The 21,449-nt window shown below is 45.1% G+C and overlaps 1 protein-coding gene across 5 annotated transcripts in view; it reads left to right on the top strand.

The window, feature by feature from the left end:
• Nucleotides 1-21,449, top strand: part of cdk5rap2 (CDK5 regulatory subunit associated protein 2) — a 49,453-nt gene that overhangs the window by 27,647 nt on the left and 357 nt on the right. For 3 of the 5 annotated variants that reach the window (XM_046290350.1, XM_046290351.1, XM_046290347.1), the window contains 25 exons: nt 318-452; nt 3,470-3,589; nt 3,777-3,869; nt 4,215-4,433; nt 5,297-5,467; nt 6,604-6,714; nt 6,967-7,104; nt 7,379-7,558; nt 7,810-8,004; nt 8,166-8,357; nt 8,661-8,793; nt 8,945-9,084; nt 9,242-9,358; nt 9,722-9,865; nt 10,320-10,432; nt 10,833-10,975; nt 15,054-15,203; nt 15,471-15,577; nt 15,807-15,926; nt 17,038-17,142; nt 17,369-17,592; nt 17,708-18,143; nt 18,242-19,889; nt 20,466-20,579; nt 21,301-21,449. In XM_046290350.1, the coding sequence (XP_046146306.1) occupies nt 318-452; nt 3,470-3,589; nt 3,777-3,869; nt 4,215-4,433; nt 5,297-5,467; nt 6,604-6,714; nt 6,967-7,104; nt 7,379-7,558; nt 7,810-8,004; nt 8,166-8,357; nt 8,661-8,793; nt 8,945-9,084; nt 9,242-9,358; nt 9,722-9,865; nt 10,320-10,432; nt 10,833-10,975; nt 15,054-15,203; nt 15,471-15,577; nt 15,807-15,926; nt 17,038-17,142; nt 17,369-17,592; nt 17,708-18,143; nt 18,242-19,889; nt 20,466-20,579; nt 21,301-21,449 (5,397 nt within the window). The remainder of the gene's footprint in view (nt 1-317; nt 453-3,469; nt 3,590-3,776; nt 3,870-4,214; nt 4,434-5,296; nt 5,468-6,603; nt 6,715-6,966; nt 7,105-7,378; nt 7,559-7,809; nt 8,005-8,165; nt 8,358-8,660; nt 8,794-8,944; nt 9,085-9,241; nt 9,359-9,721; nt 9,866-10,319; nt 10,433-10,832; nt 10,976-15,053; nt 15,204-15,470; nt 15,578-15,806; nt 15,927-17,037; nt 17,143-17,368; nt 17,593-17,707; nt 18,144-18,241; nt 19,890-20,465; nt 20,580-21,300) is intronic. The other 2 variants (XM_046290348.1, XM_046290349.1) reach the window with 2 other exon arrangements.

The raw sequence follows: 21,449 nt of genomic DNA, 5'->3' as shown, positions 1-21,449 counted from the left end.
CAGTCCTCTCACCTCAGACCGATCCTCTGTAGAGAACTTGGAAGGCCATGGAAATGTAGCTTTAGACTGAATTTGGATAATTATTTGACTAAAAATGATCTACCAGTTGTGAGGTTGGATATCGTCGCAGTAAAAGGATCCATTTTTGTTGATAATGGAAAATAAAGTATACATGAATAAATGTATCAATAAAAGGGATTCACAGGTGTTCTCTGCCCCTGTGGCAGTTTTTCCTTCCCCTTTGATGTCCTATGTTCCTTTCTTAGCCAACTCATTCTCTTTGACTAATTTCCCAGAATTCTGTTTCCCTTCCCCAGGGTTTCACTGAGCAGCTGAATGAGGTGAGCAGGCTGGAGACAGCCCAGAGGCAGCTGAATGAGGAGATGAACCAGTTCAGAGCAATGAACCAGAACCTCTCCAAGACCCTGGAGGACATCCAGAATAACAACAAGGTGATTTGGGGGGAGGGAAGAAAATGGGTAGAAAATAGTTTTTGTTATTTGATATATATATTTATTAGAGGTCGATCAATTAGTCGGAATTGTATTTTTAATATATATATTTTAATTAGGGCCGTTTTCATAACAGATTTTGCCGTTTTAAAATATTTTTTACACCTTTAATTAACTAGGCAAGTCAGTTAAGAACACATTCTTAGTTTCAATGACAGCCTAGGAACAGTGGGTTAACTGCCTTGTTCAGGGGCAGAACGACAGATTTTTACCTTGTAAGCTCGGGGATTCGATCTTGCAAACATACGGTTAATTAGTCCAACGCTCTAACCACCTGCCTTACATTGCACTCCTCGAGCCCAGGTAGGAGCGAGGAGAGGGACGGAAGCTAAACTGTTACACTGGCAATACTCAAGTGCCTATAAAAACAACCAATAGTCAAAGGTTAATGAAATACAAATGGTATAGAGAGAAATAGTCCTATAATTCCTATAATAACTACAACCTAAAACTTGTTACCTGGGAATATTGAAGACTCATGTTAAAAGGAACCACCAGCTTTCATATGTTCTCATGTTCTGAGCAAGGAACTAAAACGTTAGCCTTTTTACATGGCACATATTGCACTTTCTTCTCCAACACTTTGTTTTTGCATTATTTAAACCAAATTGAACATGTTTAATTGAACATGTTTCATTATTTATTTGAGGCTAAATTGATTTTATTGATGTATTGTATTAAGTTAAAATAAGTGAATTCAATTTTGTTGTAATTGTCATTATTATAAATAAATAAAATTGTCCGATTTTAATCGGTATCGGCTTTTTTTGGTCCTCCAATAATCAGTATGGGCGTTGAAAAATCATAATCGGTCGACCTCGTATGTATGTATGTATGTATGTATGTATGTATGTATGTATGTATGTATGTATGTATGTATGTATGTATGTATGTCTACTGCTCCAAAAAATAAAGGGACTACTAAAATAACACATCCTAGATCTGAATGTATGAAATATTCTTATTGAATACTTTTTTCTTTACATAGTTGAATGTGCTGACAACAAAATCACACAAAAATTATCAATGGAAATCAAATGTATCAACTCATGGAGGTCTGGATTTGGAGTCACACTCAAAATTAAAGTGGAAAACCACACTACAGGCTGATCCAATTTTGATGTAATGTCCTTAAAACAAGTCAAAATGAGGCTCCGTAGTGCGTGTGTGTGTTGTCTCCACGTGCCTGTATGACCTCCCTACAATGCCTGGGCATGTGGCGGATGGTCTCCTGAGGGATCTCCTCCCAGACCTGGACTAAAGCATCCGCCAACTCCTGGACAGTCTGTGGTGCAACGTGGCGTTGGTGGATGGAGCGAGACATGATGTCCCAGATGTGCTTAATTGGGGAACGGGTGGGCCAGTCCATAGCATCAATGCCTTCCTCTTGCAGGAACTGCTGACACACTCCAGCCACATGAGGTCTAGCATTGTCTTGCATTAGGAGGAACCCAGGGCCAACCACACCAGCATATGGTCTCACAAGGGGTCTGAGGATCTCATCTCGGTACCTAATGGCAGTCAGGCTACCTCTGGCGAGCACATGGAGGGCTGTGCGATTTCCCCCCCTAAGAAATGCCACACCACACCATGACTGACCCACCGCCAAACCGGTCATGCTGGAGGCGGTTGCATGCAGCAGAACGTTCTCCACGGTGTCTCCAGACTCTGTCTCGTCTGTAACATGCTCAGTGTGAACCTGCTTTCATCTGTGAAGAGCACAGGGCGCCAGTGGTGAATTTGCCAATCTTGGTGTTCTCTGGCAAATGCCAAACGTCCTGCATGGTGTTGGGCTGTAAAGCACAACCCCCACCTGTGGACGTCGGGCCCTCAGACCACCCTCATGGAGTCTGTTTCTGACCGTTTGAGCAGACACATGCACATTTGTGGCCTGCTGGAGGTCATTTTGCAGGGCTCTGGCAGTGCTCCTCCTTGCACAAAGGCGGAGGTAGCGGTCCTGCTGCTGGGTTGTTGCCCTCCTCCACGTCTCCTGATGTACTGGCCTTACTCCTGGTAGCGCCTCCATGCTCTGGACACTACGCTGACAGACACAGCAAACCTTCTTGCCACAGCTCGCATTGATGTTCCATCCTGGATGAGCTGCACTACCTGAGCCACTTGTCTGGGTTGTAGACTCCGTCTCATGCTACCACTAGAGTGAAAGCATCGCCAGCATTCAAAAGTGACCAAAACATCAGCCAGGGAACTGAGAAGTGGTCTGTGGTCACCACCTGCAGAACCACTCCTTTATTGCTAATTGCCTATAATTTCCACCTGTTGTCTATTTCATTTGCACAACAGCATGTGAAATGTATTGACAATCAGTGTTGCTTCCTAAGTGGACAGTTTGATTTCACAGAAGTGTGATTGACTTTGAGTTACATTGTGTTGTTTAAGTGTTCCCTTTATTTTTTTGAGCAGTGTGTATATATATCTACACACACAGTACTAGTCAAATGTTTGGACTCCCCTACGCATTCCAGGGTTTTTCTTTAATTTTTAAAATATTTTTTACAGTGTAGAATAATAGTGAAAATATACATACATACCAGTAAATGTTTTCACCATGGAATTTTCACGATTTTGAAATGAATACAACTAGGCTATCCTTTCATGTTCTACAGAAATGGCTATGGGGTAGGAGCACATATTTTAGGGTGGATTCAGAATGTACCATTGTGATTAATCGAACACGTTGGAGGAAGATGAATTTACTGTCTCTTGTTTTGGCTACTTAATTATATGCAGTTTAGCATATGCTTTTATCTAAAGGGACTGTCAGTCATGTGTGCATACATTTTACATATGAGTGGCCCTGGGAATTAAACCCAGAATCTTGTCGAAGCAAGTGCCATTCTCTCACGACCTTCGCTATAGAGGACAGCAAGTGCCATTCTCTCACGACCTTAGCTATAGAGGACCACAAGTGACCACTTGTTATTTATTTTTTTGAACAGGTACTGTCTGGTAAGTTGGAGGAGACTGAGAACGAGCTGGGCTCGGAGAAGAAGAATGCTCTGAAACGAGACAAAACCATCCAGGGACTCAGTCTGGTGCTCAAAGAAAAGGAAAAAGAGGTGCGGTTGATTAGATAATATTCACACTAATAAATGTTGATATTTGATAAAATACTGCTGTAACCAACTATTGTTGCCCACTAAAAAATATATCACCTCATATACTATGCCATCTCTGTGCTGCGCAGACTGAGGGCTTATATAACATTGTCACACCAACACGTCTGTCTCTGTCTGTGTGTTCCAGATTGAAGAGCTGTGCCATGAGATTGAGGACAGGGACGAGGCATTAGCCAAAGCCAGGGAGGCAGCGCACAAAGCCCAGCTCCAGAAATACCAGGCAAGTCAGATCAGACACAGCATTAGCTGCGTTCCAGGCCCAATACATCAGTCGTGCTGCATGCATCAACCAATGGCTGTGTGCTACGTCATTCACTGCGCAGTCGGGCATGGAAGTGCTATGTCATGTGATGTTATTCGCGAAACACCATTTAAGGTATTGTGAAATCTGGCAGGCAGCTGCAGTGTGTGTATCTACTCTGCTTTAGGGCTGTAATGTCTATCTGTGCGTGTTTGCCAGCGGTCACATCAATACAGACTTCTGGGTTGCACACACATGCATTCAAAATACAAAAATACGTCTCCTGCTTCTCTAACTCTATCCATATTCATGCTTTCCCCCCAGGGTGCGGAAGAGCACCAGTCTCTGCTGATGGAGAAGCAGGCGGAGCTGTCCCAGCTCCAGGGCGAGCACCACACCAAGCGGCTGGAGGCGCAGAAGCTGCAGCGCTCCCTGGGCAGGAGGGAGCAGGAGCTGGCTGATCTGCAGCAGGCCAAGGAGCAGCTGGAGCAGGAGCTAGAGGAGCTGCAGCAGCAGAGGAAGAAGGGGGACAAAGCTCTTAATGTAAGGCCACAGGAGGAATATCTATTGTTTTCCTGGGAATTGCCAGGATACTTAGGTGCTGATAATATATCTATTGTGTTTCTCAAGATTCTATCTGTTTTGTGATTCGAAACTGAGATTTTATTGTGATTTGTAGCAGTGTGTAAATATTAACAAATAAATGAAGGAAATTAAGAAATGTATTAGAATGCTGGAAGTGAGTGTTGGAATTCAACAAATAACTTTGCAAATGGCAACCGTTGGTCGAGTACCAGAGTTAGAGGCTACAAAATAGGTTTTAGATTCCTATGCAATGTTCTACAAATAAGACCTGTCAGTTTTGTCCTATTATTTTTGGTGTAAGTTTGGTTGAACAGTATAAAGCAATGCAATCAGAATGGAGAAAGCCCATTTAATAAAACCACTTATGATTAATTCGTTGCCATCCTAGGGTCATGCACTACTACATGAAGCATATTTAGAACTTTTGTTATTCAGAAGTGTCAAAAATGAGAAAATACTGTGATATGATATTTTCGCCATATTGCCCAGTCCTACTTCGTTGTGTGGAAAAGCTTTGATATGGGCAAGCTGGGAGCAGGTATAGAAGCTGTCCTATTTAACCCATTCTGTAGGTTTACTATGGCTGCTTGTTTTACTACCATGTAACTATGTGGTTTTACCCGTGCATAATAGAAGGCAGAATATATTCCCTAAAGCCATCCATTTTCCCTAAAGTTGAGGGTAACTTATTGTCTGGGCTTTTGCTAAACCACATGACCCAACCAGGAATTAACTCTTGACCCTTTTTTGGTTGAGAAGACGTTGAAAAGACGTATTTTCAATGTATTGTGCTTACTGGGTAAACTATCTACGCCATGCAGGAGATGCAGAACCAGCTAAAGAAGCTTAACGGGGAGCTGGGCGAGAGGGAAAGCAGTCTGGAGCAGCAGTACCAGGAGCAGCTGGAGCAGACAAAGAGGAGGCTGCAGAGTCACGAGGTCACCATCCAGCGCCTTACCACCTGCCTGGCCGACAAGGAGCAGCAGCTACAGGTAGATAGTCTGAGAGCTCGAGAAACTAAAAGGGAAACCATAGAAATATAATCTATAGAAGGTGGTTTAGAGTATCAAACACTAGCAATTTAGTGAGGCCTGTTCTATATATTCCTTTTCTATGGAACTAGGTAAATATGGTGTACTAGCACCATACTAGCAATTCTGTGAAGGGAGTAGTACACAGCGTTGTATGAGATCTTCAGTTTCTTGGCATTTTCTCGCATGGAATAGTCTTCATTTCTCAGAACAAGAATAGACTGACGAGTTTCAGAAGAAATTGTTTGTTTCTGGCCATTTTGAGCCTGTAATCGAACCCAGAAAAGCTGATGCTCCAGATACTCAACTAAGTCTCTAAAAAATGCCAGTTTTATTACTTTTTTAAATCCGCACAGCAGTTTTCAGCTGTGCTAATATAATTCAGCTGTGCTAACATAATGCAGCTGTGCTAACATAATTCAGCTGTGCTAACATAATTCAGCTGTGCTAACATAATTCAGCTGTGCTAACATAATGCAGCTGTGCTAACATAATGCAGCTGTGCTAACATAATGCAGCTGTGCTAACATAATGCAGCTGTGCTAACATAATGCAGCTGTGCTAACATAATTCAGCTGTGCTAACATAATGCAAAATGGTTTTCTAATGATCAATTATCCTTTTAAAATGCTAAACTTGGATTAGCTAACACAATGTACCATTGGAACACAGAAGTGATGGTTGCTGATAATGGAACTCTGTACGCCTATGTACATATTCCATTAAAAAATCTGCAGTTTTCAGCTACAAGAATCATTTACAACATTAACAATCTCTACACTGTATTTCTGATCAAGATGATGGTATTTTAATGGTAAAAAAATGTGCTTTTCTTTCAAAACAAGGACATTTTTAAGTGACCCCAAACTTCTGAACGGTAGTGTGTATATATGAAAATGTATGCGCTCTACTATAAGTCACTGGATAAGAGATGTCTGCTAAATGACTAAAATGTAAAAATATAGCACGGGAACTGGGAAAAACTGTTTGTTCGTTTTTTCTTCTGTCCCTCTATTCGATCTTGTTCTTTCTCTTGCTGTTGCTTTTTTCCCTATTTTCTCTGTCTGCCTCCTCTCTCTCTATTCTCCCTCTATCAGGAGTACATGAACATGATGAGAGACATGGAGCAGAGCAGAAGTCCTGAGGAAAGTGACACTATGCTTTCAAAGCTGCGAGAACGACTGAAAGAAAAAGAAAAGGCTCTGGAGGTGGGCTTTCTATCAATGTTTGAAATGTAAAATATTTCTCGCTCTCTCTCAGATCAATTGCTTTATTGGCATGATGTAAAAATGTACATATTGCCAAAGTGTACTTTGGAAATGGAATGATTTAATGAACAACGTCATTAAAATTGAAGATTGCCCTGAACAAGATGTCGATCTTTCTCTCTCGCTCTGATCTGATGAACATTGTATGCCTTTGGTCTTTTAATTTCAATATTCCGTATGGCTCCTCCACAGCAAGCGCTGGATGAGAAGTTTTCAGCTCTAGAAGAGAAAGACAACGAGATCCACCAGCTGCGTCTGTCACTCAGGGAGAAGGAGAGAGACCTGGAGAGACTCAACAACCTGCTGTCTCACAATGAGGACACCATCAACGTAAGGGACCATGATCACCCCACCAGCATTGGAGTCAATTCCATTTCAATTCAGTCAGTTTAGTTAGTCAACAAAAATGTCAACTCCTCCAATTTCCCTCATTGAGGAGAATTTAATTTTCAATTTACTTACTAAATTGACTGAATTGAAATGGAATTGACACCAACCCTGCATATCATATTGAATTAAGTCACACACTACCTCCTATATGGAGTTGCAAGGACTGCTAGGGTAAACATCATGTTGGTCTCTCACTCTCAATTGCTCCCTGCAGAGTTTTGACGCGTTGATCAAGGAGAAGGACGTGGAGCTGCAGCACCTTGCCAACACTATGAAGAACTTGCAGCGTGCCAAGCAGGATGTGGAGGACAACCTGAACCGAGCCTGCAGGGAGAAGGACTCCATCATCAGTCAGCTGCAGCTGTCCCTGGAGGGCAAGACCAAGGACATGGAGGTAGGAAGACGCATAAGGAGAAAGTAAATCCCATGTATTACTAGCTGACACTCACAAAATATTACCTGAATTTAAAGACTCTTTTAACACAGGCATCAATACTCACAAAACAGTGACATCATTCACCAAACACGCTGTCGTTCAATGATATATTGATTTGATATAATATTGACCTAGTATATCTTGCAAAAGAGGTTAATCCCAGAAGGATAAAGTTGGATGAGTAAACATGACTCTGTCTGTGTGTGTAGGCGATGGCAAGTGCCCTGCTGAGCCAGTCCCAGTCTCAGGCCCGTGACCTTGCAGAGCAGATGGGTCAGAGGTTAAAGGTGGCAGAGGCCATGCTGGTGGACGCGGTCAAGGCCCGTGAGAGGCTGGTGGCAGACAACGAGAGCGCCGTGGAGGGCCTGCTGGCCACAATCGGCAGCAAGGACCAGCTTCTCAAGGTACACACATGCACACTGGAGGCACTTTTACTGGTTGATTTATTGTGATGAGAAAGTCTCTGTCTAACAACATCCACACTCACATTCTATTTGTCTTAACCTTGTAATATTTTTACAGGAGGGTTAGTGTTTATGATCTCTCATGTTTTCTCTCCCTCCAGGAGTCAGCAGAGCACTATAACAGGACACTGTCTGAGCGCATCCAGGAGATCGAGGAGCTGAGGCGACAGCTGTGTACCCGGCAGCAGCAGCTGGCCTCCGCTGAGAAACTTAGTTCCACTGCAACACAGGAGGGTTACCTGGAGATGGCCAAGCTCAGGGCCCTGCTGACCGAGAAGGAATCCATCATCATTGTGAGTTTGGACAGAGTTATTTGGATTGGTGCAGAGTACGCTACTATTTTGTGATTTTGATAGTTTAGGATTTAAATCATGGCTGGCTACAATATGTGCAGCATTTTGCTCCTGCCCAGCTCTAACGCACCTCACAAGTAAAAAAGAAAAAAAGAAGGAAAAAAGTATAGTTTTGTTAATGTTGGGCTTGAATAAAACCTGCACATTGGCCATCCTTGATTTGTCTTGGTAGAACAACGTTGAATAAAGTTAATGGCAAGGTTATGAGAGCCGGTGTGTTTAGATTTTGATTTCCTCTGCCAGAAACTTCTGGAGCGCGGCCGGGAGAGGGACCAGTTCCTGGCTGAGTTGAGGCAGAAGGAACCTGCACCGTCCCAGGTGCTGGAGCTCAGACAGACAATCCAGTTGCTGCAGGAGAGACTGGAGGAGAGGGAAGGTGAGAGGCTTTACCTCTTAAAGCTGCAAGCTGTGCTGAACAGTTTGACATACCAATGAACAAAACCGCAGTTGGCCGAAGTACAAACTGTCTTTGTCCACCAACACCCTGACCCCACTAATGTCCTCTACTGGTTTTGTTCCCTCTGTAGGTGACCTCTCCAAGAGGAACAACAACGAAGACAGCATGGAGAAGGTCCCTCTCAAGAAGACAGTGGTCATCCTGAAGAAGGAGTTGGCTCAGAAGACTGAGGCTCTCAACAAGTCTCTGAAGAGGGAGAATGAGCTCAAGGTGAGAACAGTCATACTGCAGCTGATTCAAATCCCTGAGCCAGCAAGGTGGGAAAAAAATCTGCCGTTCTGCCCTTGAGCAAGGCACTTAACCCCCAACAACAACTGCTTCCCGGGCGCCGATGACATGGGTGTCCCATTGTTCTCCTGTGTTCCAGATGTCCCTGGCTGATCTCCAGTCAGTGTTGTCTGAGCTGGAGGGGCGTATCGAGGGCCAGGCGGCCAGCATAGACTCCCTCACCACCACCCTGGAGACCAAAGACGAGATTATAAACGTGAGTGGGATGGCCAGTGGTCTCCTCACACACGGCTACTAATCTACACAGACACTCATGTACACACACTCAAGCAGGCTCAGGAGGTTACCTGGTGCCATCTGGTTTCATAGGTAGCTTGCACAGGGTTAACCTGGCTGTCCTTGAACTGATTTTGGCCATCACCACCTGTACTACCTCTTGAGCATGGCTCAGTTATAAATAATATATTGCAGTCATTGTAAATTCCAAAAGGAAATTAACACATCTGAGCGATACTTTCACTTCAATACATTCATTTTTTAAAACTCCTTCGAGGGCACTTTTTTCATTTGCTATAACTAGTTTGACGTCAGAGTCTCTCTGCTTTGTATATGCTGACAGGACCTCCACCAGCGTCTGGGACAGAGAGGGGACAGTCAGACCCAGGAGCCCCAGGATCAGGCTGCTGAAGCCAGGGTGGCGCACTCGCTCCCTGGCCTCCCTCAGCGGGAGAGGACCATCATCGGTGGTGACAGCCAACAAGAGGTAGCACCACGCAAAAGCAAGCCCTGCCTGAAACGTATTTATGAGCTGTAGTGTGCCATCTATCTTCAGAAGAATGGCCATGTCTGAATGTACCATAGTCGAGTGTTACATCAAAAATCAATAAAGTCACAACCTTTTGTGATGTCTGGTTTAATTGTGTGAAAATAAAGTGTTCAACAACACAAAGTCAGACTCAAAGGCAAACTCTTTGGTCTGCATGTCAAAAACAGTCCAGCATGAGAATAAACTCACCGTGACCTGGGTCCTGTTCATTAGGCACCAAAACTGACTGACACATGGCGGGACTACCTGGACCTGTCCAATAACGATCACTCATTTTCCATTTCGAAACGTTTTAAAACGACTCCCATTGCATGCACAATGAATATGACCCTTGTATAGCAACTGATTGAGTGGCATCTGACCTTTGACCTGTGCCCCCCTTCCTCCCCAGGTCCTGCCCTTGTTGGCTGACCTGCAGGTGGAGCACCGCTCTTTGAACCGTGCCCTGAGGGCCGAGCAGCAGCTCTACTCCAGCTTGGTTCGCACCGTCAAAGAACAGGACAGGTATCTGGACGATTATCAGATTGGATTAAATCCACATATTGCCATGTAATTGAAATAGCCTTACCAAAGACCTTTTTTATATGCTTTGGTTGGTGTGGCATTCAAAGATGTTTCTTTTTTTTGTTGCAATACCCGGTGTCTCCATAGACAGATATTGTCTACTGGTACACCGTGTACATAGCCACGTTATCGTTACTCATTGTGTCACTCATTTATTCCTCATGTTGTTATTGTTCTATTATAAAAATTTTAAAAAATCTGTATCGTTGAGAAGGGTCCACAAGTAATAATTTCACTGTTAGTCTACACCTGTTTACGAAGCATGTGACACATACAATTAGATTTGTCTACTTGTGTGTGTATATGTGGAATAGTAATTCATACATTGTGTGTTTTGCAGTGCCCAGCGTCTTCACGCCCTCCAGATGGAGCTGACAGCGGTGACGCTCCTCAGACAGCAGCTGGAAGAAGGGATCCGGAGCAACGAGGAGCTCAGAGAAGACCTGGAAAGAGAGATCGCCAGAACCAAGCTCTCAAAAGAAGGTGCAGTAGTAGTACACAGAAGAGGAGGGGGAGACTAGAGAGATGGAACTAAGGGCACAGAGGAGGGGGAGACTAGAGAGATGGAACTAGGAAGGGCACAGAGGAGGGGGAGACTAGAGAGAGGAAGGGCACAGAGGAGGGGGATACTAGAGAGATGGAACTAGGAAGGGCACAGAGAAGGGGGAGACTAGAGAGATGGAACTAGGAAGGGCACAGAGGAGGGGGAGACAAGGGAGGAAAGAATGAGAGGGAGGAGGGGGTTCTGATCCTTTGTTTCCTGAACTAGACAGCTGGCTGAAGCTGAAGGAACAATGTCTATATTGAGTTGAGGAAGTAGAGACCAACTATATTATTTAAAATGTTCAACACTAACATTTTATTCATAGTATAACTTCCTATTAAAGTACCATCTTAGAAAGAGAGAGGCACACACATGCATGCTATCAACCATTGTCAGTTTGGTCGCTACATGTTCTAACACTGCCTGGTGTTGCCACGCCTGCTGTCCACCTGGTCATTTTTTCATCTGTTTGCTGTCTTCTGTTCACTGTCATCTTCATCATCAGCATCCTCCCCATCTGCATGTCTAAAACAAGACTGCAATGGTCTGTTTTTTTTTCTCTAATCTGTTAATGTCCCCATTGGCACCTCCCTATAAACTCATCCTCTCACCTGGAAAGTCATTTCCTTTGTCCTGGTTGAGCTACTCTGCACAATAAAACATAATGCATGTGTTTCTGTCCGTCTGTCTTCCTCACTTCCAGCTTACATTTACTCATTTGCTTATCTTCTACTTTTGTTTTTGTTTATCCATTAAAAATCTGTCTGTCTCGTTGCATTACTTCACTCGCATATCACATGAAATCATTGTCACGTATCCAATGTCTGCTCTATTAGAAACATAGCAGTTAGTACCCACACACTCTTATCAAGCCATCTGTAAGCTGTTTCAATTACAGCCTACAGGGTTGGGGCAGTTACAGAGAACCTCTCTGTGGCTGCTTCCCTGCTCTCTACCCTTCTTCCAAAGTGTGCACTTGCTTGAGAAGCGTGCATTCGTTTCAAGCATATTACCGACGTTGTTTACAAAACATAAGCAGGTCGATAAAATCATCCTACATGCTGAACTGAATTCAACGACATAGAGTGATGGAATGTCACTGTTTAGTAGTGCAATGCTTCAGTGGCTGCAGTGTTAGGACACATACCAACATAGAATCTTGATTGATGAGGCCAGGTGCCAGTGAGAGAGCTCTGTATAGGTGTGACCGTCTGAACTTGATTTATTCATCTATGGTGCAGCCTGTGTGTGTGCGTGCGCCCATCTGCCTTCCAGTTCATACCATTCCTCCCCTATAAAGAGAGCCAGCTATATAAATATAGGTAAGATGCCTTGGGCTCGTATTCAATGCTGCTCGGTAGAGGGAATTGCTCTTTATAGTGGCTTTATATTTATACGGGGCGGCAGGTAGCCTAGTGGTTAGAGCGTTGGCTCAGTAACCGAAAGGCTGCTAGATCGAATCCCGAAGCTGACAAGGTCAAAATCTGTCATTCTACCCATGAACAAGGCAGACCCACTGTTCCTAGGCGTTATTGTAAATAAGAATTTGTTCTTAACTGACATGCCAAGTTAAATATAAAATACAGAAAAAAATACAAACAATTTCATTGATTTTACGGGAAATCAGATTTTACATATGAGGAAATCAGTCAATTTAAATGAATGAATTGGGCCCTAATCTATGGATTTCACATGACTGGGATACAGATATGCAATCTGTTGGTCACAAAAAATGGGCCTCAGGATCTTGTCATGGTACATTCGCATTGCCATCGATAAAATACAATTGTTTTCGTTGTCCGTAGCTTATGCCTGCCCATACCGTAACCCCGCCGCCACCATGGGGCACTGTACACACCGTTGAAATCATCAAACTGCCCACACGACGCTCTACACTTGGTCTGTGGTTGTGAGGCCAGTTGGACGTACTGCCAAATTCTCTAAAACAACACGTGGCTTATGGTAGAGAAATTAACATTCACTTATCTGGCAACAGCTCTGGTGGACATTCCTGTAGTCAGCATGCCAATTGTACACTCCCTCAACTTGAGACATCTGTGACCTTGTGTTGTGACAAAACTGCATGTTTTAGTGGCCTTTTATTGTCCCCAGCACAAGGTGCACCTGTGCAATGGTCATGCTGTTTAATCAGCTTCTTGATATGCCACACCTGTCAGATGGATGGATTATATTGGCAAAAGAGAAATGCTCACTAACAGCAATGTAAACAAATTTGTGCTCAATTTGAGATAAATAAGCTTTTTGTGTATATGGAACATTTCTGGGATCTTTTATTTCAGCTTATGAAACATGGGACCAACACTTTACTTATTGCGTTTTATATTTTTGTTCAGTATAGGATACATTTTATTTTGTCCATTATTTATATTTTATACCACAGCAGTGTTGAATAATTTATTTTTGGCTAGGAGGGCATTCTAGAATGGAAATGATATTGGGACACCTTGCAATCATGACATGATATGCACCTACACATGCAGACCGTACTTGCTATGAAGTTACAGAAAGCTAAAGCAACAACTACACAAACTGAAATTGGATACATTGTAAGAGTGACTTGTACGTACACTGAATGTACAAAACATTAAGAACACCTGCTCTGTCCATGAGACTGAACAGGTAAATACAGGTTTTTCACCTGGATGATCCTTTTCTTGATGTTAAATCCACTTTAAGTCAGTGTAGATGAAGGGGAGGAGACGGGTTAAAGAAGGGTGTTCAAGCCTTTAGACATGGATTGTGTGTGTGCCATTCAGAGGGTGAATGGGCAAGACCAAATATTTAAGTGCCTTTGAACAGGGTATGTTAGTAGGTGCCAGTTGACCGGTTTGTGTCAAGAACGGCAACGCTGCTGTGCTTTTCACGCTCAACAGTTTCCTGTGTGTATCCAGAATGGTCCACCACCCAAACGACATCCAGGCAACTTGACACAACTGTAGGAAGCATTCGAGTCAACATGGGCCAGCATCCCTGTGGAACGCTCCGACATCTTGTAGAGTCTATGTTCTGAGGGCAAAAGGGAGGGGTGCAACTCAATATTAGGAAGGTGTTCCTAATGTTAGATATTCACTGAGTATTCCAATCTAGGTGGTTGAATTCAGTACCGCATGTAGAATGATTTGAATGAACCTGTGTGTATAATAGAATGTAAACAACATGGGTGCACTTGACGCGTTGTTCCATGGACTCTTTCCTTATGTAACTCTACATGCAGTGACCCAAACCCCAGGCTGTTGAGTGTTGATATGTCTGTTCTATGCATAGTTCACCTGTGCATAAGGTTTTTATTCATGCTCGATTATGTGATCTTGATAAACGCAAACTAAATATACACTTCCAAACGTAACATAGGAACTGGAAAGGGCAGAAGCTAATGTGTGTTGCTCCCAGAGGTGATCTTAAATGAAGTGTGGTGACCCAACATACAAGAAGAACCGAAGCTTTACTAAAGATCACATTTTGGAGTAGCAAACAGTGAGCATATTTCTTATTTTTTTCAAGTGTTTCACCCCACTTTCTGAGTAGATTCAGTAGATAGTGTTTTATTCATCTTGTCTTGGTCTCTCGAACTAGGAATCGTGGGTTGCAGCCAGTCACTCTTTGCAGTTAAATAAAGACTCGGTTATGGTTAGAAATAGGACTTTTAGTGGACCAAGAACATTCACATTGCTTTAAGATGGGACACATTGTAAAAACATCTGCGGTGTATTCATTAGCACACATCGTAGAAAAACGTTTTAAGATGTTGTAAAGTCCAGGCAGTCCCTGCCTGTTTTAGTCCTTATTCTTCCGTTTGGTACCTAAACACCCTTAGCAGAGTTGCCAACTACCGGATGTATCCGGTTTACATGAATACAGCTAATTCAACCTAGCTTCCTTTTCCACCTAAAACTGGGTGTGGGAACTCTGCTCAGTCGTTTTCTTTTACGCCTGCTACATTAGTGCCTAAAGAACACCCTGGTCCTCCGTCTCTCTAACCCAATCATGTCTCTGCAGGGCGCGAGGGCCAGGGCCACGTTGACCCCAGGGAGCTGCAGAGTGTCAGGCATCAGCTGGAGGACACCCAGCGCTGGAACGCCTCCCTGCAGGCCCGCCTCGGAGTCATCAAGAACCGCGGGGGAGGGGTGGGTGCCGCCAATGACACCGGTGAGAACCAGAATACTGTGCTATCGCATCATCACAAGCCCTGACGATGTCTCAGCACATTGACAAGGACAGTAGAGCCGGGATGGGAAACTCGAGGACTCGAGGAGAAGCTTGAAATGCAGGGTCTCTTTAGAGTGCACAACCCTGGGTTCCTTGGTGTTAGTCAGTCACAGACTTAAATGAGTGTTCCTTTTAAATATAAAGTGGCGCATACCTGAAGTTAAAGTGCAGTCTGTATATTGGTAGTAAGTAACTCCTCTGTTCCAGCTGACACCCTGGGTAGTTTCATGGCAGACCAGACGTCCTACATGAGTATCTGTGTAGGAGAGGGGGAGGGCCTGGACCATCTGTCTGTAGAGGAGCTCCGACAGAAGGTCAGCTTTTACTTCACTGCATTATACTTCATATGTCATATTTGATTCATACGTAATGTTATTTTATTTATACATTATCATACCTCTTTCCTTTAAATAATGTATTTTTATTCTGGCATCGAGCCGACGAGCTAAACTGGAGGGAAACCGTTTTTATTGTTTCTAAGTATCCAATGCTAGTGGTTAATGCAAGGTGTACATCACTACTGATGAATTGTATCTCCTGTAGGTGATGGAGCTGCAGGACTATGTCAGTAGACTGCTGGCTGTGAATGAGGACCTGCAGAGGACGCTCTCATTGACTGAGGGCTCAGACCACAATCTATCACAAAGCAGCTCTGGGAAAGAGGTATGTCCAATTTCAAATCAACCCATTTGAGACTATGAAAAAAATCTAAGACATACACACGAGTGCAGATTCATTAGCGTCATGGTTGTACCATTTACTACAGCGAAATCGTCTGGCTTCTAGCCCAACCAGGTCAAAATTACTCACCCACATTTCAGTGGGACGCTGGGATCACATTTTACATTCAAAAACCATTTCGTGGGCCGTTCAAAAAGTACTTGCGAGTCGAGCCTCTCTACCATTTGTTTACACTTTGTTCAAGCATGTTAGCCCTTTGACTAACTAGCTAACAACCAGGTAACTTCAGCAGTATATCCAAACATCTGGTGGCACAGAAGGAAAGGAACGGGGATATCTTCTTCAGGAGATCAATGAATGAACTACAGATCTCTTGCATGTCTTCATCACAAACCTGACATTTCTAAAGAGACTGTTTAAAATGTTCAAAGTAATGCATCTCAATGGGAAAATAGTGCTTTGTAGAAATCTAATATTCCACAAATGACTAAATTCATTGACCGGTATTCGGATCAACATTTTAGCTTATATAATAAACATATTTACAGCATTACATATTAGTTTCTAGGGCAATATGTGCTTTAAAAGCAGCTAGAATGCATCCAGGCCCAATACAGGCTGTATCTCAATCAATAAATATATTCTGGTGCTCCTACATTTCATGTGGCACATTTTAATTTAGAGCCCTGGGCACAGCTTCATTCTAATCCTCCCCCCTAACCTCTTACTGATCTAACCTTTGACCCTGAACCCTCACTGATGTATGTTAGTTTGTTCTGTCTCCTTACCAAACACTTTTACATCTGCAGTACTGTATCCTATATCTGTTTTACCTCTTAACTAATGCATTATGTCTCTGTAGTATACAGCATTTACCATCTCTTTCCACCCCTCCTAACTCCGTATCTGTTCTTTCTTATGTGTCCCATGAAACAGTCTTTTCTTACCCCATGCCACATTAAGACACGTCGCTGTCACGCCATTCTGCCTTTGCTGTGGTGCCGTGTTGTCTTATGAATTCTGTTCCCTCATTGCATTTTTTTTTCCGTTACAAAGCCATGTGTCACATACGCCTCCCATCCCATTACTATAGCAGCATCTAGAGCGGAGACAGGAGAAAAAGTCACCGCACAGTGACAGAGTCCACAGTGACTCTGGCAAGGACAGAGGGAGCCAGACGGACAGCGGCCTTGGACAGGTAGGCAGGGCTGATTTAAAGATTGGTGATAAGGAAAATATATGTTGAGTTCTTTTATGCATCCTAAAGAACCATAGCAATTAGAGCACATTAAATATGTGTTGTGGGTATGTTTTTCCTAATCTGAGGAGTTCCTTGGAATTTTGACGTGAGAAAGTATACATTGAGCATTGTGCACCATACCACGTACAGTACTTCTCAAACACTCTGAAAAATTCCCTTTCAGGTGGTAGATGGAAGGCTGAATGACGGCCACCAATCTGCTGATGTGACTGTGAGCAGTACCCTGGCCCAGATCCAGAGAGGGATATGGCCTCCCTGGTCTTCCAAAGCCACCAGTGAGAGCCAGTCACAGAGCAGCCAGCAGGGAGAGGTGGAGAGGGACAGAAACTGGGAGCAGCTTTGTTCTCTTCTGTCTGACTGTGGGGCCTTATCAGTCAACCACCTCAGGTGAGTCACCTTCATCTTCTATCCAATTCCTGTGCTTTAAGGGGGGTGGGTACATTTTCATAAGGAGGAGGAGGAAAGCGATTGTGCTTTTCCACTAATAATTATGTGTGTTTAGGGAGGAGCTACAGAGGTTGCGGTCAGAGAATGTGGACCTGAGGGGTCAATTAAAGGAGGAGAAATCCAAGGAGTCCAAGGAGAGCGCCGACACCTTGGGCGACATCGGCGACGCACAGGGCGACCTCCGCAAGACATTGGAGAGGCTGAGGTCAGAGGCAAAAGGTCACCGCAAGATTATCCAGTTGCTGAAGGAGCAGCTGGAGAGGACTGAAGCGGTGGTGGACGTAGAGACCCTGTCGGATAGTCAGCCGGACATGATGGTGACGATGACCCAGGAGATGGAGAGGCTGCGTTTGGAGCAGGAGGGAGGAGCTCATGGTAGAGAGAAACTGCTTGAAGGAGAAGAGAGGGGGAAAGCACAGGGTCATTCCACACAGGGGAACAGCCACACACAGCCTGCCAAGGGACATTCATATCGCATAGCAAGACATGGGGTAAGTACTGGCAACGAAATGAGAAAGAAACATGAAGCAAAGAGGAGACTTGCACACATTTTAATATTCCTGCTCTGCTGTTTGTTTCTGTATTGCAGGCTGGTGTCAAATCTCGCCTGCCCGTCCCCGTGAGACACAACAAAACAGACACTGCTGGCAGCAGGGAGTCGGTAAACCAGGCGTCAGACGAGGTCTCCTCTCAGATGTTCAGAGAAGTACTACATCAACTAGGCCTGGAAGACCACTGTGACCAGCAAACGTCAGACTCTGACTCCCACAGCTCTCCTAGAGCCACCCAGCACTGCAGCCCAGGCTCTAACCAAAGCAGCACCACTAGGGGGACTATCAGACAGGGCCTGGAGACTGAGTTCCTCCGAGCTCAGGCCCCCACCGACGCCGAACTCCTATCCCAGTTGGAGCTCCTCCACCAGGAGTGCCAGGACAAGGAGCAGCTGATAGACCGTCTGGAGGAGCAGATGGCCGAGTGGGATGAACTTCAAGCCCAGCTCCGGGAGAAAGACCGGCTCAACTGTCATTATATGGAAGCCCTGCAGGCCGCCGAGTCCACCATCACTTATCTTACAGCCTGCAATCTGGACAGAAACAGCCAGGGTGGAGTACTAGGCTCTGGTTCAGAGTACAAACTCCAGAGACAATGCATTGAGCTCCAGAAAGCCCTTGAGGAGAAAGAGGGACTCAACACCCAGCTGGTGGAGTGCCTCAACATGGTTGAGGTGGCCATTGCCTCACTCCCCGGCACCTCGTCATCCGCCAATGCCCTGGACGGTCATTTGGACCCCCAGGAGCTGTGCGTGAGGCTGGAGGCGGCCTTACGGCAGGTCAGTGCTTCTCTTGACCCTCTGGTCCTGAAAACCTCAGTTCCAGGGCCTTCAGGGTACCCCCTGGGCCTCAACGTGGAGCTGCAGCAGCAAGCGGACTCCCTGCAGGAGGCGCTGTGGGAGCAGAGCCGGCTGAACGTCGAGCTGCAGGAGAGGCTGAGGTCAGCTGAGGAGGCTGTCGCAGCACAGCAGGGCACTGCCAACACTGCCCCCGCAGGCCTGGAGGGAAATTACGGCAGGCAGCCAGAGGAAGACCAGAATGAGATTCCGAGAGGGAATGAAACAAAGGAACAGAGAGGTTGGGGAAAACATCATGGAAGAAGCAAGTTTGCGTCCGATATGAAGAGCAGCCTAGGATCTGAGCAGGTTGCCAAGCATCTCTCAGAGTGTCTCAGAGCAGCCGAGTCGGCCATAGGCTCACTCACAGCTCACTGTACCAACACGAGCACTAGCACCTCTACCACGACCAGAGCAGCTCAAACCAGCTCTGACTTACAACATCAGCTAGACAGACTACAGAGAACTCTACAGGAGAGAGAAGCATTGGACGACCTGGGCTCCACTGAACCCACCCACCAACAGACCAGTGAGAACCCCACACGACACACCACCCCTGGGGCTGAAACCCCCTCTCCCCTAGAACTCCACCATAACATCTGCCTCCTCCAGAAGGCCTTCTACGACCTGCAGGAGGAGAGGGGACGCAGGGAGAGGGAAGCCAAGACGATGGAGCCTGGAGCTTGGGTACCACCACAAGATGTCCAGGCCCAGCTGGAAAGCCTTCAGAAGGCTTTGAAGGAGAGGAAGAGGGCCTGTAAGAGCCTTGAGGAGAAGCTGGCCACGGCTCAGTCCATCATAGCTCTGCAGAACTCCTCCAAGAAGACCAGTCATGTAGCAACACAGAGAGGTAAGGGAACAATAATTGAGGTGAAATTGTTGATAAGATTCATACATACATTTAAAAATGACATACCTTCCTACTATTTCTTATATGGCCCTTCGAGCCGGATCTGTTGGCTACTTTGTTTTTCAAGATTAATTTAAAGCACAGATCTAGACTGAACAACACAACGTCAGGAATTTGGAATCAGCTTTTTGTTTGAAAATGTTTGTCTTGACATACGTTTTTAGAGGAATGTGTGCAACCTGCACTTTGCTGAGCTGTGTTTTTATAAATGCGCATAGACCTCTATTGCAAGAAGTGCATGTACTGGTGTGTCGAGCATGACAGCCAAGCCTTTCGGTTACTGTTATTGATGCACTAAAGGGAGCTTTGCATAGCATGACAACGAATGACAGTGACTGGCTCTGTGTAGAATTAAACTACTGCCTGTGTGATTCAATTGTTACATCAAATGTTAACGTTTGACGACACAATCCAAATGCAATGATGACATCACACCCTCGGCATCTGATCAAGCCGAAAGAGAGAGAATCTGAATCTTCTCTTGTTAATCCCTGCCTGCCTGGGTGTTGCCTCTAGCGCCCCCTCTGGAGCAGGAAGACAAGGGCGTGCAGGTGGACCTGCAAGACCTGGGTTACGAAACCAGTGGCAAGAGTGAGGCCGAGGTGGATAGGGAGGAGAGCAGTAGCACAGGTAGACGACCATGTCTGTCTGTCGAGTGGACACTAATAATCACAGTGGTGGAGTGGCGTCTGCTGCATGAGGAATGAAAACACTGGGCTGTAAGACTGTTTGATAATAACACCACTGTGCTTTTCTGGTCTGATAGTCACACATCGTCTGGGTGCGTTCTCGATAGTCTAAAGTGGCTTCCTTTCCTCTCCTTCATCTGCTCTGACATAAAAAGGACTGGACAGATGAAAGCAGCTCCCGGGCATCCGCCATTTTTCTCTAGCCTGTGTTTTCAGGTCAGTGCAGATAGAGGTAAGGAGAAAAGGAGAGGAAGCAACTTTAGACTATTGAGACTCAGCCCTAAAGACTGCATGGGGAATGAACACTGGGCTGGAACATTGTGGTGATAACACCACTGTGTTGTATGGGTCTGATAGTCACACCTTCTCCTATGTGGTTTAACCAGGGCACTGACTTGTACAGCACACCTGTGTCTCTGTCTGTCTATCGCTGCCTGTCTCCCTCCTGCATGTGTGCACTCTGGTTGTTGTACTCTGGAATGGTTTGCTCAATGGGACACTAACTCCTCCTTATTTGACCACGGTCAACTGCTGTAAAACATCAGCACAAAACCGACCCTCTCTCACATTGTACCATCTTCGTCAGACTTGCTTGTTTTAGGTATATACTATAGACCCCTGTTTGATCCTTTTGTGTGTGTGGTTGGCGATGATCCCTCCAGATATGCAGCTTGTCCCTGGCAGTGCTAACAGCAGCCTACCCTGCCTGCTGAAGCAGGACCAGGAGGAGCCCTCGTTCTCCTCCACAGAGAACCTTGACACGGCCTCCAGTGCCTCCTACCCCAGCTCCCCCACTCTCAGCTCCCCCAAG

The sequence above is a fragment of the Oncorhynchus gorbuscha genome, linkage group LG11 (assembly GCF_021184085.1).
Source record: "Oncorhynchus gorbuscha isolate QuinsamMale2020 ecotype Even-year linkage group LG11, OgorEven_v1.0, whole genome shotgun sequence".
Classification (NCBI taxonomy): domain Eukaryota; kingdom Metazoa; phylum Chordata; class Actinopteri; order Salmoniformes; family Salmonidae; genus Oncorhynchus; species Oncorhynchus gorbuscha.
This window is presented reverse-complemented; position numbering and strand designations above follow the sequence as displayed.